The 16,252-nt window shown below is 43.5% G+C and overlaps 1 protein-coding gene across 1 annotated transcript; it reads right to left on the reverse strand.

Annotated features, from left to right (window-relative positions):
* Positions 1 to 12,739: 12,739 nt before the first annotated feature.
* On the reverse strand, positions 12,740 to 15,834 carry LOC127310521 (uncharacterized). The gene is made up of 11 exons (XM_071822166.1): positions 15,346 to 15,834; positions 15,125 to 15,259; positions 14,800 to 15,042; positions 14,072 to 14,708; positions 13,779 to 13,993; positions 13,619 to 13,687; positions 13,490 to 13,542; positions 13,279 to 13,405; positions 13,087 to 13,202; positions 12,937 to 13,012; positions 12,740 to 12,856 (listed from the first exon to the last, which is right to left on the reverse strand). Exons 1-11 carry the CDS (start codon positions 15,832 to 15,834, stop codon positions 12,740 to 12,742), a joined length of 2,277 nt encoding a protein of 758 aa, XP_071678267.1.
* Positions 15,835 to 16,252: the final 418 nt, after the last annotated feature.

The following is a 16,252-nucleotide window of genomic DNA, read 5'->3' on the forward strand; positions in this document are numbered from 1 at the left end:
CCTTAGTAAATCTTGGACTCCCGAATCTTCTTATTCTTCGGGTATTGGGCCTCCAGTAAACCCCGGGTACCATCTTCGGCAGGCCCATTTGGGATGCCTATGTCAATGGTTGAGTACTCTCTCTGACCAATAACCAATAGCGGGATCTGGAGATCCATAATGGCTCCCACATATTCAACGATGACTTTAGTGATCGAATGAACCATTCACATACGATACCAATTCCCGTTGTCACGCGATATTTTACTTGTCCGAGGTTTGATCATCGGTATCACTCTATACCTTGTTCAACCTCGTCTCCTGACAAGTACTCTTTACTCGTACCATGGTATGTGGTCTCTTATGAACTTATTCATATGCTTGCAAGACATTAGACGAAATTCCACCGAGAGGGCCCAGAGTATATCTATCCGTCATCGGGATGGACAAATCCCACTGTTGATCCATATGCCTCAACTCATACTTTCCAGATACTTAATCCCACCTTTATAACCACCCATTTACGCAGTGGCGTTTGATGTAATCAAAGTACCTTTCCGGTATAAGTGATTTACATGATCTCATGGTCATAAGGACTAGGTAACTATGTATCGAAAGCTTATAGCAAATAACTTAATGACGTGATCTTATGCTACGCTTAATTGGGTGTGTCCATTACATCATTCATATAATGATATAACCTTGTTATTAATAACATCCAATGTTCATGATTATGAAACTAATCATCCATTAATCAACAAGCTAGTTAAGAGGCATACTAGGGACTCTTTGTTGTTTACATATCACACATGTACTAATGTTTCGGTTAATACAATTATAGCATGGTATATAAACATTTATCATAAACATAAAGATATATAATAACCACTTTTATTATTGCCTCTTGGGCATATCTCCTTCAGTCTCCCACTTGCACTAGAGTCAATAATCTAGATTACATTGTAATATACCTAACACCCATGGCATTCTGGTGTTGGTCATGCTTTGCCCTAGGGAGAGCTTTAGTCAACGGATCTGCTACATTCAGATCAGTGTGTACTTTGCAAATCTTTACTTCTCCATCTTCGATGTACTCACGAATCGAGTGGTAACGCAGCTTGATATGCTTCAGCCTCTTGTGTGACCTTGGTTCTTGTGCATTGGCGATGGCACCCATGTTGTCACAGTAGATGACTAGTGGGTCCAATGCACTAGGAACCACACCGAGCTCTACAATGAACCTCTTCATCCATACCGCTTCTGATGAAGCCTCTGAAACTGCTATGTACTCTGATTCTGTTGAAGACTTCGCCACCGTGCACTGCTTCGAGCTTGCCCAGCTTACTGCAGCACCATTCAATATAAACACGTACCCAGACTGTGACTTAGAGTCATCAGGATCAGTGTTCCAACTTGCATCAGTGTAACCGCTTACAACGAGCTCTTGGTCACCTCCATAACAAAGAAACATATCCTTAGTTCTTTTCAAGTACTTCAGGATATTCTTGACCGCTGTCCAGTGTTCTATTCCTAGATCACTTTGATATCTGCTAGTCAAACTAACAGCATGTGCTATATCCGGTCTAGTACATAGCATGGCATACATGATAGATCCTACTGCCGAGGCATAGGGGATATTACTCATCCTTTCTCTTTCTTCTGCCGTAGCCGGTCCTTGAGTCTTACTCAAGACCTTGCCTGGTAACATAGGTAAGAACCCTTTCTTACTTTCGTCCATTCTAAACTTCATTAGAATCTTGTCCAGGTATGTACTCTGTGATAGCCCTATTAGGCGTCTTGATCTATCTCTATAAATCTTGATGCCTAATATATACGATGCTTCACCAAGGTCTTTCACTGAAAAACTATTATTCAAATAACCTTTTACACTGCTTAGTAGTTCTATATCATTCCCAATCAATAATATGTCATCTACATATAATATCAGGAATGCTACAGAGCTCCCACTCACTTTCTTGTAAATACAGGCCTCTCCATGACACTGTATAAACCCGAAGTCTTTGATCACCTTATCAAAGCGTCGGTTCCAACTTCTTGATGCTTGCTTCAGTCCATAGATTGAACGCTGAAATTTGCATACTTTGTCAGCATTTTTAGGATCGACAAAACCTTTGGGTTGTACCATATACAACTCTTCCTCAATGTCTCCATTAAGGAACGTCGTTTTGACATCCATCTGCCAAATCTCATAATCGAAAAATGCAGCTATTGCTAACAAAATCCTCACAGATTTTAGCTTCGCTACAGGTGAGAAAGTCTCATCGTAGTCAACTCCTTGAATTTGTCGGAAACCCTTTGCGACAAGTCGAGCTTTATAGACAGTAATATTACCATCAGCATCTGTTTTTCTCTTGAAGATCCATTTATTCTCGACAGCCTTGCGGCTATCAGGTAAGTTTACCAAAGTTCATACTTTGTTATCATACATGGATCCCATTTCGGATTTCATGGCTCCTTGTCATTTGTTGGAATCTGGGCTCATCATCGCTTCTTCATACGTCGCGGGTTCCTCATCATTGTTGTCCACAATCATGACATTTAGACAAGGATCATACCAATCAGGAGTGGTACGTTCCCTTGTCGATCTGCGAGGTTCAGTAGTTTCCTCGTTCGAAGTTTCATGATCATTATCATTAGCTTCCTCTGTTGCCGGTGTAGGTGGTACAGGTACAACTTCCGGTACTGCGCTACTGTGATCAACGAGTATAGATTCATCAATCTCATCGAGTTCTACTTTTCTTCCAGTCACTTCTTTAGTGAGAAATTCTTTCTCAAGAAAGGTTTCGTTCTTAGCAACAAAGATTTTGCCTTCGGATCTGTGATAGAAAGTGTACCCTATAGTTTCCTTAGGGTATCCTATGAAGACGCATTTCTCCGCTTTGGGTTCTAGCTTGTCCGGTTGTAACTTCTTTACATAGGCTTCGCAACCCCAAACTTTAAGGAACGACAGCTTAGGTTTCTTATTAAACCATAATTCATACAGTGTCGTTTCTACGGATTTTGATGGTGCTCTATTTAAAGTGAATGCGGTTGTCTCTAATGCATAACTCCAAAATGATAACGGCAAATCAGTAAGAGACATCATAGAACGAACCATATCTAAGAGAGTTCGATTACGACGTTCGGACACACCGTCTCGTTGTGGTGTTCCCGGCGGTGTCAATTGTGAAAGTATTCCGCATTTCTTTAAATGCATGCCAAACTCATAACTCAGATATTCTCCTCCACGATCAGATCATAGAAATTTAATCTTCTTGTTACGTTGATTTTCTACTTCACTTTGGAATTCCTTAAACTTCTCGAAAGTTTTGGGTTTATGTTTCATGAAATAGATATACCCATATCTACTCAGATCATCTGTGAAGGTTAGAACATAACGATAACCACCGCGCGATGCTACACTCATTGGTCCGCACACATCGGTATGTATGATTTCCAATAAGTCAGTAGCTCGCTCCATCATACCAGAAAATGGAGTCTTAGTCATTTTTCCCATTAGACATGCTTCGCATCTATCAAGTGACTCAAAGTCAAGTGATTCAAGTAATCCATCAGTATGGAGTTTCTTCATGCGTTTCACACCAATATGACCAAGACGACAGTGCCACATATAAGTAGAATTATCATTCAATTTAATTCGCTTAGCATCAATGTTATGTATATGCGTATCACTACTATCGAGATCTAACAGAAATAAGCCATTCTTTTCAGGTGCTCGACCATAAAAGATATTATTCATAAAAATAGAACAACCATTATTCTCAGACTTGAATGAATAACCTTCTTGCATTAAACAAGATCCAGATATAATGTTCATGCTCAACGCGGGTACAAAATAACAATTATTTAGGCTTAAAACTAATCCCGAAGGTAGATGTAGAGGAAGTGTGCCGACAGCGATCACATCGACTTTGGATCCGTTTCCAACGCGCATCGTCACTTCATCTTTCAGTAGTCTTCGTTTATTCTTTAGTTCCTGTTTCGAGTTACAAATATGAGCAACCGAACCAGTATCAAATACCCAGGTACTAGAACGAGAACTAGTGAGATAAACATCTATAACATGTATATCAGATAGGCGACTGCTTCCATAGACCCCCAACGTCGAACGGGTATGTTGAGCGGAACACAAGGACGACCCAGATTACTCCGCGGCGAGGGGTAGGATCGTCTTTTCAACTTCGATTTGGGTATAGAAATGCCCGCTCCAAAACCCGCAGGACCCGTTAGCCCGAGAAGGTACGCGTATCACCGCGAGAATACATACACGCCCGTACCTCTTCCGCGTACACGCCCGTACCCCTTCCGCGTACATACCCCTTCCGCGTACACGCCCGTCCATGCCCACGGGTCCACACACGGGTCCACGCCCACGCGCACAGTCCAAAAGAGTCCACTACTTTATCCCCAGTCGGCCGCATCCCCTCCCCACCATCCCCATTTCTGGCAAAAAGCAGAGGAGAGAAAACTCTAACCCTAGTTCTTCGGCGAACAAAGCCTCTGTCCCTACACTCCCATTTCTTGGGCGAAGCACAGATCCGGCAATGGACATGAACTTTGCCGCGGCTACTGCTGGTTTGGAGGGCGGAGAGGGAGCGGCTGCGGCTGCGGGGGCGGCCGCGGGAGAGGTTGCGGGAGCGGGAGCGGTTGCGGGAGCGGGAGCGGGAGCGGCTGCGCCTTCTGGTGCGGCGGCGGACAGCGGCGCGGGAGCTGCTGGTGCTGATCTGGGCGGCATCGCTGATGCGGTGGCTGCTGCTGCTGCTCGCGCCGCTGCCGAGAGGGAGGCGGCGTACAAGGAAATCGACGCCATGTACGAGGCCAGCCAGTACGTCCAGCCCTGCGAGGTAAATCTATGTCTCCCCTCTCAGATCTGGTAACCCCTGCAAAGTAGATGTAGTAGATGCGCGTGGATGCTATGTCGATCTGGTAACTGCAGCTATGTCCTCGAGTACATCGAGCCCTGCGAGTTAGATCTACTCCCTCCGTCCAGAAATAAGTGGATGCGCATGGTTTTGAAGAGACATAGGAACTTGATCTTGACATGTTCACACCTGGATATTTCAGGCTCTGTGTGTCATCATCTAGCATTTTATTTCTTTGGTGGTAGCCATTTGCATTATTTGAAAAAGTAGGACTTACAAAATCATCTTGTATGTTTCTGAATCCTTTGTCCAATGGACTGGAAAACTTCTCTCCAAATTTACCATTTATCTGGGGACTTGCCTCGTGATCCTATGGGTACATTTATTTGGTTCAAATGATGGACTAGCAGCAACAAACATTGGCGAGTTAATATTACTAGTTGAATGCCCGTTGTGATCTTGTATCCAAAGCAATAAACATTCATTTTTCTTGCACTTCTTCTACCATTGTGATCTTGTATCCAAAGCAATAAACTTTGTATTAAAATCATTACTGTGTACCACTATAAGAAGACGATATCATTCAAACTATTGTGGATTCAGCTAAATTATTCTCAAACAACAAATAAGATACAACTACTAAATAAGTCACTTGCCTAATATAAATGAAAATTGCAGTCATACTAAGTTGGTTTGGAGCTTCTTCATATAGAAATGAGCCTATTTGCCGTTGGGGATTGAAATGGGTCAAGAGCTGAAGGTTTGCTGTTTACCATGATTTGGATACGCAAGAATGTATGATAAACGACTTAAGAACCACTTTCTAATACAGACCTCTCATTTGAATTTTTAAACAAGAAAAACATAGTTAACAGAGTGTTGAACCGTGTAGAAAAGCAATATAAGGTACTTGTAGTTTTCCCCATGATATAATCCACCAATTGATCATGATTCATGTCCTTTTATGGAACTTAAGTAGCTATGAGGCTTGTTACATGTCAAGGACCTGGTATGTCCTCGATGTCTGTCACCGTCGTCAACTTTGATGTTTGTGTTGATAATCAATGCCGATTTCATCAGCTGGCCAGCCAGCCCCGCTCCCTCCCCCTTCTCCTTCATGTTGTTCTACTCACCTTCAAGTCCTCTTCTTTGCGGTCGACAACTTACACCCCTTCTCCTCTTATGGTCTTCAATGTTCTGCACATCTAAATTTTTACAGACATAAATTCTAAACATATGTGCTGACAAGTGTTAAACAAGGAAAAAGTATTGGTATTTCAGACCTTGATTGTGGATCAGGTCCTTGCCCCGTTTCCCTGTAGATTCAGTGAATTATGGGAAAGCTTTTTTATGTAGATCAACACTATATTGTTCTATGCCAACATATGGAAAATAAAGAGTATGTCAGATGGAAAACTCATCATTTACATCCTGATGTATGTATCAAACAAACCAGAAATAATATTTATTATATCAGCTACTGCTTTATGTCTGCCGCTTGCATAAGAACATAAAGTCCTAAGGAAATTCAAACTTATGCTCAAATTATAAACAGAACAGAAAAATAGTAATTGGACTTCCACTAAGAAAAATAAAAGATATGTTCAAATGAAAGCTACTGCTTTCTTCATGAAAAAGGTACTATAGGAAACAAAATCAGCAACATATGTGACAAGGTAACCAAAAATGGATTGCCTTTTGACAACCTGCAAACCTAGAAATTTTAGGTGGTTGAAGAATGCCTACCTACAGTTGATTTGTTTTTGGATGTCGTAGAAACTCTTAGTAAGCTATTATTTTTGAAATTATTCATGCTTAGTAGTGACTCTTCAGGTTTGCCGAATGTGTGGAATGTCCTTTCTTGGTGGTATGTAAATCTTGTACCAAGATAGAAAGCATAAATACATTATCTTTAACAGTTTGTAAATCGTGTATCCAAACTCCCATGGTTAAAGTTTGCTCGCTATGTTCCTCAGGTATGAATTGTAAGAATTACTCATTAAATTTAGCAGTTAATATTAAGAAGATATGAACTTTGTGAATACCATACCATGTTCTGCATCCTTTAGCCGCTTCCTCACATGTGCCCCTTTATTTGCAGTACAACACAGATGACGATGTCGACGAGGACAACTTTGAGTCCTACGTGCAGAGGCAGGTCAAGGGATTCGAGTCTCGGATTCTGAAGACAGTGCGTAGGGGAAGGCATGCTTGCCCCTTCTGTCCCTGCAAGGTGAAGGATGGCGCGCTGGCTTCCCTTGAGATGCATGCTATGGACACTCGCGACAGCGCCCGCGAGTGGCAGGGCAAGGCTGACCACGAGGCACTTGCAAGGTTTCTGCTGGGTCCTCGCCTTCCCCGTTCCGGCAGGATCCTCAAGAGGCGTCGCAACATCTGAACCTACCATGCATGCCTCAGCCCGATGCTCGCCGCCGTATATATGTTATGTCCTTGGAGCTTATTTCTGACTGGTTGTAATGGATAACTAAGAACTTTTAGGTTTAATGTGTGTACGTAGAACCTTAAGTTCTACTTATGGAATTTCTTAGTACTAAGAACTTATATCTCCAGTGTTATGCATGAATGCCTGCTTGTTTAGATAAATGCTAGTTATGACTATTATGCATGAATGCCTGCTTGTTTAGATAAATGCTAGTTATGACTGTTATGCATGAATGCCTTGTTTAGATAAATGCTAGTTATAACTTTTAAGCATGAATGCCTTGTTTAGATAAATGCTAGTTATAACGGTTACTCTTTTATCTAGATAAATGCTAGTTATAACTGTTATGCATGAATGCCTTGTTTGTTATTATCATGCATAGATTGTTTTTCACATAGACTGCTCAGTCTCCGTAGCCAAACTTGTTCGATCCCTCGATAACAAAGTCATTGCCACGTAGAGATGTTAGCTAAAATCAACAAGTTTGATTACCATAGAAGGTACAGGTAAGAAAGAAGTAAAAAATAGTCACATATGAGTTTGAGGAAAAAAATAGTCACATATTTGTGTACTTGTGATTATTTCAACGTTGACTAAATAGATCATGCACCATTCCGTGTTAAGTCTCCTAGGTTTCTCACATGAAATAACCATGCACTCAGTTGGACTCACCCTGGCAACCCCATCCACATCCACATCCACATCCATCCACTTGATTTGGCATCGAAGGTTTCGTGTGAACACACGAAACCTTTAAAATACTTTTTTGGTATTTTCATTTCAATTTCCACAAACTAATACATAATTGGGACATGGTTTTCCACAAACTAATACATATTTTGAACCATGGTGGACACAAATATAAAATTTTGCAAAAAAACTAAACCTAACTAGACCGTGCATCCAAGGTTTCCTGTGTTCACTGCTAACAATCCCCAGTCACCCAAACTGGAAAATCCAGCGGGAGGATGAGGCGAACACCCAGAAACTTCCGTGCACGTATTCGCTGCGAAGAAACAACACTCTTCATCAGTCGTCCTCCTCGTCGGTGCTGTCGCCGTGGTTGTCATGGTTGTCCCGTCGGCAGCGCGTCTCATCGAAAACCTTGACGCTCAAGTCCCTGTCGCCATAGTAGGTGAACAGGAGGATGATGCCGGCTTCGAGTCTGTGGTGGCGCGCGAACTTCTCCCAGCCGATGTGGAGGTACATCTTGCCGCGCCCGTCGTATATCACGTCGACGATCCACCGGTAGAAGCCGGACGAAGCCTCCCGCAGATGCAGCGTGCCCGGTCGATCGTCGCTGGCGACATAGATGGCGAAGGGGTCAGGAAGTCTCTGGATGCCGCGTGGGTCGCCCTTGAGTACGAGGACGAACTCGAACAGCACGGGCCCCTCCACGTCCATCTCCGGCGATGAAGCCGATGGTGTGGCAGGCGATGGCGAGCGTGCAGCTCTGCCGCGGCCACGGCCACGACCACGTCGGCCTCCGCCTCTCCCAGCCATGCGTCAACTCTTGTTGAGACGGTGGCGGCAAGGGTTGGGGAGAGAGCCTCTAGGGTTTGTGTGTGAACGGGACGATGAGAGGCGGCCCTTTTTATAGTCCTTAGGGAGGCGATGGAGCGGTGTGTAGGGAACACTCATGGCCCATCCAGCTGGGTTCTCTAGTTTCTTCTGTCTTTTTTTCCAATTCGAATTTAACTGAAATTTAGTAGTTTATTTTTACAGAAATTCAAAAAATGAAAAAACCTTCACAGTTCGTCTTAGAATGGATACGAGAGTGTGTGCAAAAATTTCTGGAGCGTTTCTCGAAGGTCGAAAAATCCACATTCTTAGAAATGGAACCGTTTGGGTTACATCAAACCACTTTTTCTAAGCTAGTCGATTTTTCGACCTTTGAAAAAAAATCCAATTTTTTTCCCCAATATGTCACACGTTTTTGTGAACATAATCCGTTGGTTAAAACTTTTTTTGAATTTTTTGAATTTAACCAGATGTGGTGCTGATTTATTCAAATCAAAACTAAAAAACTTTTCAGTTAGGCCGTCAGACATGTAACGCGGTTTGAACTAAGCCCATTAACGTGGAGCATGGACGCGGGGAAGGAATACTCATGGCCCATCCAGCAGGGTTCTCTAGTTTTCTTCTGTTTTTTTTCCAACTCGAATTTAACTGAAATTTAATAGTTTATTTTCATAGAAATTCAAAAAATGAAAAAAATTTAACACTTCGTCTTAGGATGGATATAAGAGTGTGTGCAAAAATTTCTGGAGCGTTTCTCGAAGGTCGAAAAATCCACAGTTTTAGAAACGGAAACGTTTGGGTTACATCAAACCACTTTTTCTAAGCTAGTCGATTTTTCGACCTTTGAAAAAAAATCCAGTTTTTTTTTTACCTAATATGTCACACGTTTTTGTGAACATAATCCGTTGGTTAAAATTTTTTTTGAATTTTTTGAATTTAACCACATGTGGTGCTGATTTATTCAAATCAAAACTAAAAACCTTTTCAGTTAGGCCGTCAGACATGTAACGCGGTTTGAACTAAGCCCATTAACGTGGAGCATGGACGCGGGGAAGGTATACTCATGGCCCATCCAGCAGGGTTCTCTAGTTTTCTTCTGTTTTTTTCCCAACTCGAATTTAACTGAAATTTAATAGTTTATTTTCACAGAAATTCAAAAAATGAAAAAAACTTAACAATTCGTCTTAGGATGGATATCAGAGTGTGTGCAAAAATTTCTGGAGCGTTTCTCGAAGGTCGAAAAATCCACATTTTTAGAAACGGAACCGTTTGGGTTACATCAAACCAGTTTTTCTAAGCTAGTCGATTTTTCGACCTTCCAAAAAAAATCCAGTTTTTTTTACCCAATATGTCACACGTTTTTGTGAACATAATCCGTTGGTTAAAACTTTTTTGAATTTTTTGAATTTAACCGGATGTGCTGCAGATTTAAAGATAAATTAAAAAACTAGGCTGTCAGACATGTAACGGGCCAATGCATGCGGGGAGGGAACTCTTGGGCCATGGCTTTATCTGTCAACTTTTTTTCGCCTGAATTTAACAGAAATTTATAGGTTTACTATCACAAAAATTGAAATAAATAAAAAACTTCACAAATTTTGGAAACCAATAACTTTTACCTAATTTTTTTTCTCTTTTTCATTTAAACACAGATACGAACATTACACAAACCATTACATAGTTTAAAATAAGATTAGAACATTGAAAAAAGAGGAAACCTAACTAGTGTCGTCCTCGGGTGTTTCCTGTGTTCGCTGCCAAGAAAGAACACTCCCAAGCACCCAGACTGGAAACGTACACTAGTGGTTCTATTGGTCGGTGGCCATTTTCGCTGCAAAGAAAGAACACTCGAAAATATCTAACTGTCGGTGCTCGAGCTTGACTCGCTGATGTGGTAGTATCTCCGGCAGAATGTGCCATCGAACACTTTGACGACCATGTCGCCATCCCCGTCGTAGCAGAAGATAAGCTGGCAGCCGGGTTCGAGATCGAGGTAGCGGGCGAACTTGTCCCACCCGGTGTGCAGGTACATCTTGCCCTGGCCGTCGAACAATACCTCGACACGCCATCGACGAAAGTTGCAGCTCGCCTCCCGTAGCTGCAACTCTGCTGGCTCGACGCCATCGACGAACTCGGCGAACTTGTTCGGAAGCCGCTTGATGCCGAGAGGGTCCTGGTCGATGCGTAGGATGAATTCGAAGCACGTCGCCTCCTCCGAAGACAATGACGGCGCTGGCGACGACGAGCGGCTGGGTGATGCTGCTCCAGCACGGCGACCGCGCCCTCGGCCTCGACGGCCTCGACCGCCTCGCCGCCCACCAAAACCAGCCATGGATTCCTTCGCGGGCTTGTGGGTGGGCTGCGCTACGGTGCAGGTTGTGCGGCGGCTAGGGTTTGTGCGGGAGTAGATGAGGCAGCCGAACGAGCGCCGCTATATAATGCCCCAGGCAACCGTGGTCGGCGGCGGCCGCTGTGCACGCGTGGCGTCGCCAATAAATTCATTGGCAGAGGTGGGCGGCGGCTGATGGGCACGCGTGGCGTCGCCAATAAATTCATTGGCAGAGGTGGGCGGCGGCTGATGGGCACGCGTGGCGTCGCCAATAACTTCATTGGCAGAGGTGGGCGGTGGCCGCTCGGGAGCCGAGGAATGGCCATTCTCACGTGGCGGTCGAAGCGACTCCGGGCGGGCCCTACAATACCTAGCTCTACGCCGTTGGATGGAGGCCTTTTATAGGAAAACACTCGTGCACGGCTGCGATCTGCTGAGCGACGGCGATCCGCGAGTGGCTCACTCCGCAGTATGATTAGTCTAGGGAGGAGACGTGGTTCGGACCATTGCACAGTTTTGTCCGTCGCAGACTTCGCCATGCATGCGCCGCACCAACTCGAGCGCTCAGCGAGGCAGACGACGATTCAGAGCCATTTATGGTCGCCGATTCAGAGCAATAAAGGAAGACTGAATCAGGCGCACCGCATTGACACGGATACACACGCGCAACCCATTCCACGGACACGGAAACAGCGCGACGTTTCATTGTAATTGATCGATTTGGCGCCCTATTTATACCCCCTCTTTCCCTCTCCACTCGGCGCGACACACAATCCATATATTCTCCACTTGAAGCTAATCCCCACCCAAGACCTTGCAACGCACCGGTAGGATGCAGTTCAACGCACCGGTCTTCCGTCGGCCTCCTACCGTGCCCGAGCGACGCTACCCGGCGGGCGTCGGCGTGGAGAACACACTCCGCGTGTGGGCCATCTCCAGGTGGAGGGGACCGGTCGAGCTCGCCCGCGCGTTCCTCACCGCCGGCTTTGCCCACCTCCCTTCGGACGCGCCGGTGATGTTTCGCCTCGACGAGGCCCGTGACCACACGCGCGCCTTCCTCTTGTTCCTCACGGTCACCTTCACCAACCGCTACGACGCGTACGAGCTCCTCGGCAAAGTCTTTTGGTGCGGCTGCGAGTTCATAGCATTCACTACGTTCAACATCTACACCAACTTTGAGTGCCACTTTCCCACGCGCAACATGATGCACACCCTTCCCAACAACTTCGACGAAGAGGAGGAGGAGGAGGAGGAGTGAAGTTCACGATGGCGGTGAAGCTGCCGGGGCTACTTGAGGATGGTCATGTTTAGTTTCATTAGTTTTAACATGTGTTTGTTATGTTTCCCGCTTTTTCTATGTCATGTCGTGTGCTACTCGTTTGAATTATGTACGTGCAAAAGGTTGAATTACTTATCTGTACTTTTTATCGTGCAAAAAAGTACTTATCTCATTGTGGAACAAATAACATCAACCCCAAATAAGTTCAACACCCAAAGTAAAAAAGTTCTACAGGTCTATGAGACCTTAGGACACAAATCCACCCTAGCATTACAACTAGTGGAAATAATATCTGATAATGTTTTTTACGCACGTGCTTTCGCCGCGATGTCAAGGACATCCTTCTTCGCCTTCTCGTGCATGTTTGATTCTGCCATTATAATTTTGGCGGCAGTCATATTCCTGTTCTTGTTTATCGTTTCCTGCAACAATTATTAAGTAGTTTAGATTACCGGGAGAGATAAACATGTGTGTAACAAAGATACTATAGATAAGAGGTAACCTGCGAAAATTTGGCCGTTAGTTCATCTCCATCCCAGTGCTCCATACATGCTAACAGGAACAGTCCACATGAGTTCCTGCATATAGATCAGAGGTAAACTATCTGCAATAGGCATCAATAGTAATGGCGTAAGATTAACGGTGGACTCACGTATCACTTTGCATAGGTATTGGGTATCTTTTAATTTCCCATTTCGAAACGTCTGGATACTTCTTTGTTGATATCTCATTGTTCGCAAACTCGACGTCCTTCAAGATTTCTTCTCTCTGTGAAGCATAAAATTTAAGTACAGTGCACTGAGTACCAAAAGGTGGTCTTACATTCCGTGATCAAAAGTCATACCAGCTTTTCCACAAAATCCTTGCTCTGCTCAAGGCGCCATAACGAGTCTAGCACCTGAAATTCCTTCTTGTCACTGTGCATGACGACGGTGACCCAGTGGCATTTGGAAATGTTAGCAGAAATAAGCCTACCAAAAATACATAGTTAATAATTAATGCATTAATAGTTAATTTTGAAACCTCTCACTTAATAATGTACAAGCAATCATTACCTTGTTAGTGCCAAAATATTCCAGCTCGCATCTTTCGTAGCAACTTGACATTTCTGCAATATCCATCGTGTCAAGGTTTTTCTTTTTCCATCGCTGCCTTCTCGGTCGATTTTCGACTATAGAATTTGCCCTCCATGCAGGGCATATTGTCCTATCCTTCAATTTTAATCTCAGCTCAGCCAAGTAACACTCAATGACCTGCATATAATTCAAACAGGTGATCACTCCAGAGCACATATATATTCAAGCCTAGGAGAAATAGAAGGATGACATCGGTTGTTGGACTTACAGTGCCGCACAGCCATCCACGGTCAAGGATAGGTTTAAGAAATTCAGCCCTCGCTACAGCCCCGTCTTCATTCTCGTACACAGTCTTACTTCTTTGGTTTTTTTTTGTAGATTTGCATATTATCCGAATATACTCGGCAGCCGCGTCAATTATCTCCGGTGTCAGCGGATTTGATCCGTCCGTGGCATATTCGTTGTTGAACAAAGCATCAGGACCTATCGACAACAACCATATATAGTTAATTATGTGAACAAGATTCCTTGATATAGTGCAAAATATTTCAGAAAATATACCTTTTCTGACTGCGCGTGGAAACCATTTAGGACAGTTCTCGGTCATCACAATGCTTGGGGAACTTAATTTGCGAGGAGCTTTGCGTTTGCGCTTCCCAGAGACATCTTCCTTTTTCTCCTCCTTTTTGCCACATACATCATCTTTTTTCTCCTCCTTCTTCCCACTTTCTATCGCTTTCCGGCAGATCGTGTTCAAGCTATCAAATTCTTCTAATGCATCTGGAAGAGTTAAATCAATAGGTGCCGAGCAGGACGATTCAGGTGTAGCCTTGTCGTCGATGATTATGGGTACTTCAGGGGTGTCTCCGTGCTTAGGCGCTGGTGTCGTGTACCCAGCATTAGCAGTCTTCTTGTCGGTGGGTGTCACGAAGTTCAAATCATCCATCGGCTCACTCTTCTTACTTGCATCTTCCAATTCATCGTCATGTTGATCCTTAACTGAATTCAAAAATGATGCAGTGCCGTCTGACTTGATGTCGTCATTGTCCATGAAATCTTTAGGCGGAAGGCCGCCATGGCTAGGTGTGGAGGCCGCTCCTTCTTTTTTGTCTTCCACCTCCTGATCTTCGTCATCAAACATGTCAGCCTTGCCTGCCCTGTACGCAACTCCTTTCGCGTTAAGCATTTTTAGGACTTTCTGCAGAACAAAATTCAGAAGGTAATTAATGTCATGCTGTGTAGAGATGCATTTCAGCAGATAGAAGCATACAAAAAATAGTCCATGTCACCTGAGCAGATACGTCTGCAAATTTGTCCATATGTTTGCTTATTGATGTGTCTATGTGATTGGTCAGTTTAATCAGAATCTGCTCAACCATGACCTCCATTCTTGAATCATCCCCTGAACCTGGCGTTTTCATGCTAGAACCTGAAGCTTTAGCTCTTTTACTTTGCTTCCTCTTTGATCTTGGAGGAACGTCAGGTGTGTGGATCACCTCCCTTCTGTGGTTAGCAGATATGTCGTCGTCAATCTAGAAGGAATGCACATGAAGTGATGATGTAAGTCCACATGAAATGATGAAGATAATAGTACATGAGTAAGAGAAAACTTACCAAGCCTGTTCCTCGTCCATGTTGGTATTCAATGTTGTCTCTCTTACTCGCCTCTTCTTCTGTCCAGTTCCTCATCAACGGCTTTGATGACGTCAATTGTGAACCAGTTGGGTGCACTTTTTCATAGTAAATATACTGCATATGTTGGCACAACAGTTAAACACCTTTATACATTGTTGGATTTTTTTTTAAGAGAATGGACGTGGTGAGGAGAAATATACCTGAAGCAGGGCTAGGTTGCCGCGGGGCCATTGCACCATCTCATGTTCACTTCGCAGTTTCTTTATATTGTTAATTAAATAAGAACGTGTGAAACCATTGAAGTTCATTTTCTTCAAACGTGACACGTACTTAACAATTGTCCAATACTCCAACGGAACTGTTGAGCTGGACTGTGGTGCAAGAACTGTACCAAGGGCCACAAGAACAGCTCTTCGAAGGAAGTCATCGTCGGCTAATCCGCTCTTGATTGCGTCCGAGATCAATCCATCAATACTCAGACTGCCGGTGGACTTGTTCAGAAAACGAGATGGTATATCATTTTCTGCATATTCCCCATCCTCATAAAGGATGGTGTCAATATCCAGCCCATCTGCTGCTTTGTCCTTCAGACCAAAAATTTCCTCCACATCGACTCCTTTTATAGTAATCGAGGGTTGATCTTTTTGCAAGTTGAATGTTTCTGACTCTGCGTCAAATGCCTTAAACATGAGGCTAAGTATAGACGATCGTGGACTTATACTCTTCATGTGAATCAAGCTTTGTAAATCAGCTTCAGCGAGTTTACATCGCTGAGCTTGTGTCATTCTTGTTAAAAAGCCCACCCAACGATCCACATCGCACACACTAATTTTCAACTTACTGTTCATAAAAACGAGTAGATAAATGTCAAAATTTGTGTGCAAGTATAATGCCATGCAACATAATTTCTAAAGTCATATTTATGTTACGTATGAAAGGGCCGGATATTTTTTCTTAGATCATAATTCTATCCGCTATCTTTATCAAAGCGATGATTTGCGTTGAACAAAAATTTCCACTAACAAGTGTTAAGATCTAAAATTCAAAGAACAATTATATTGACATCGATTACTGCCTATGATCTCACCATAATCACAAAAGCTATAA

This window comes from Lolium perenne, chromosome 6 (assembly GCF_019359855.2).
Source record: "Lolium perenne isolate Kyuss_39 chromosome 6, Kyuss_2.0, whole genome shotgun sequence".
In the NCBI taxonomy this organism is placed as follows: Eukaryota; Viridiplantae; Streptophyta; class Magnoliopsida; order Poales; family Poaceae; genus Lolium; species Lolium perenne.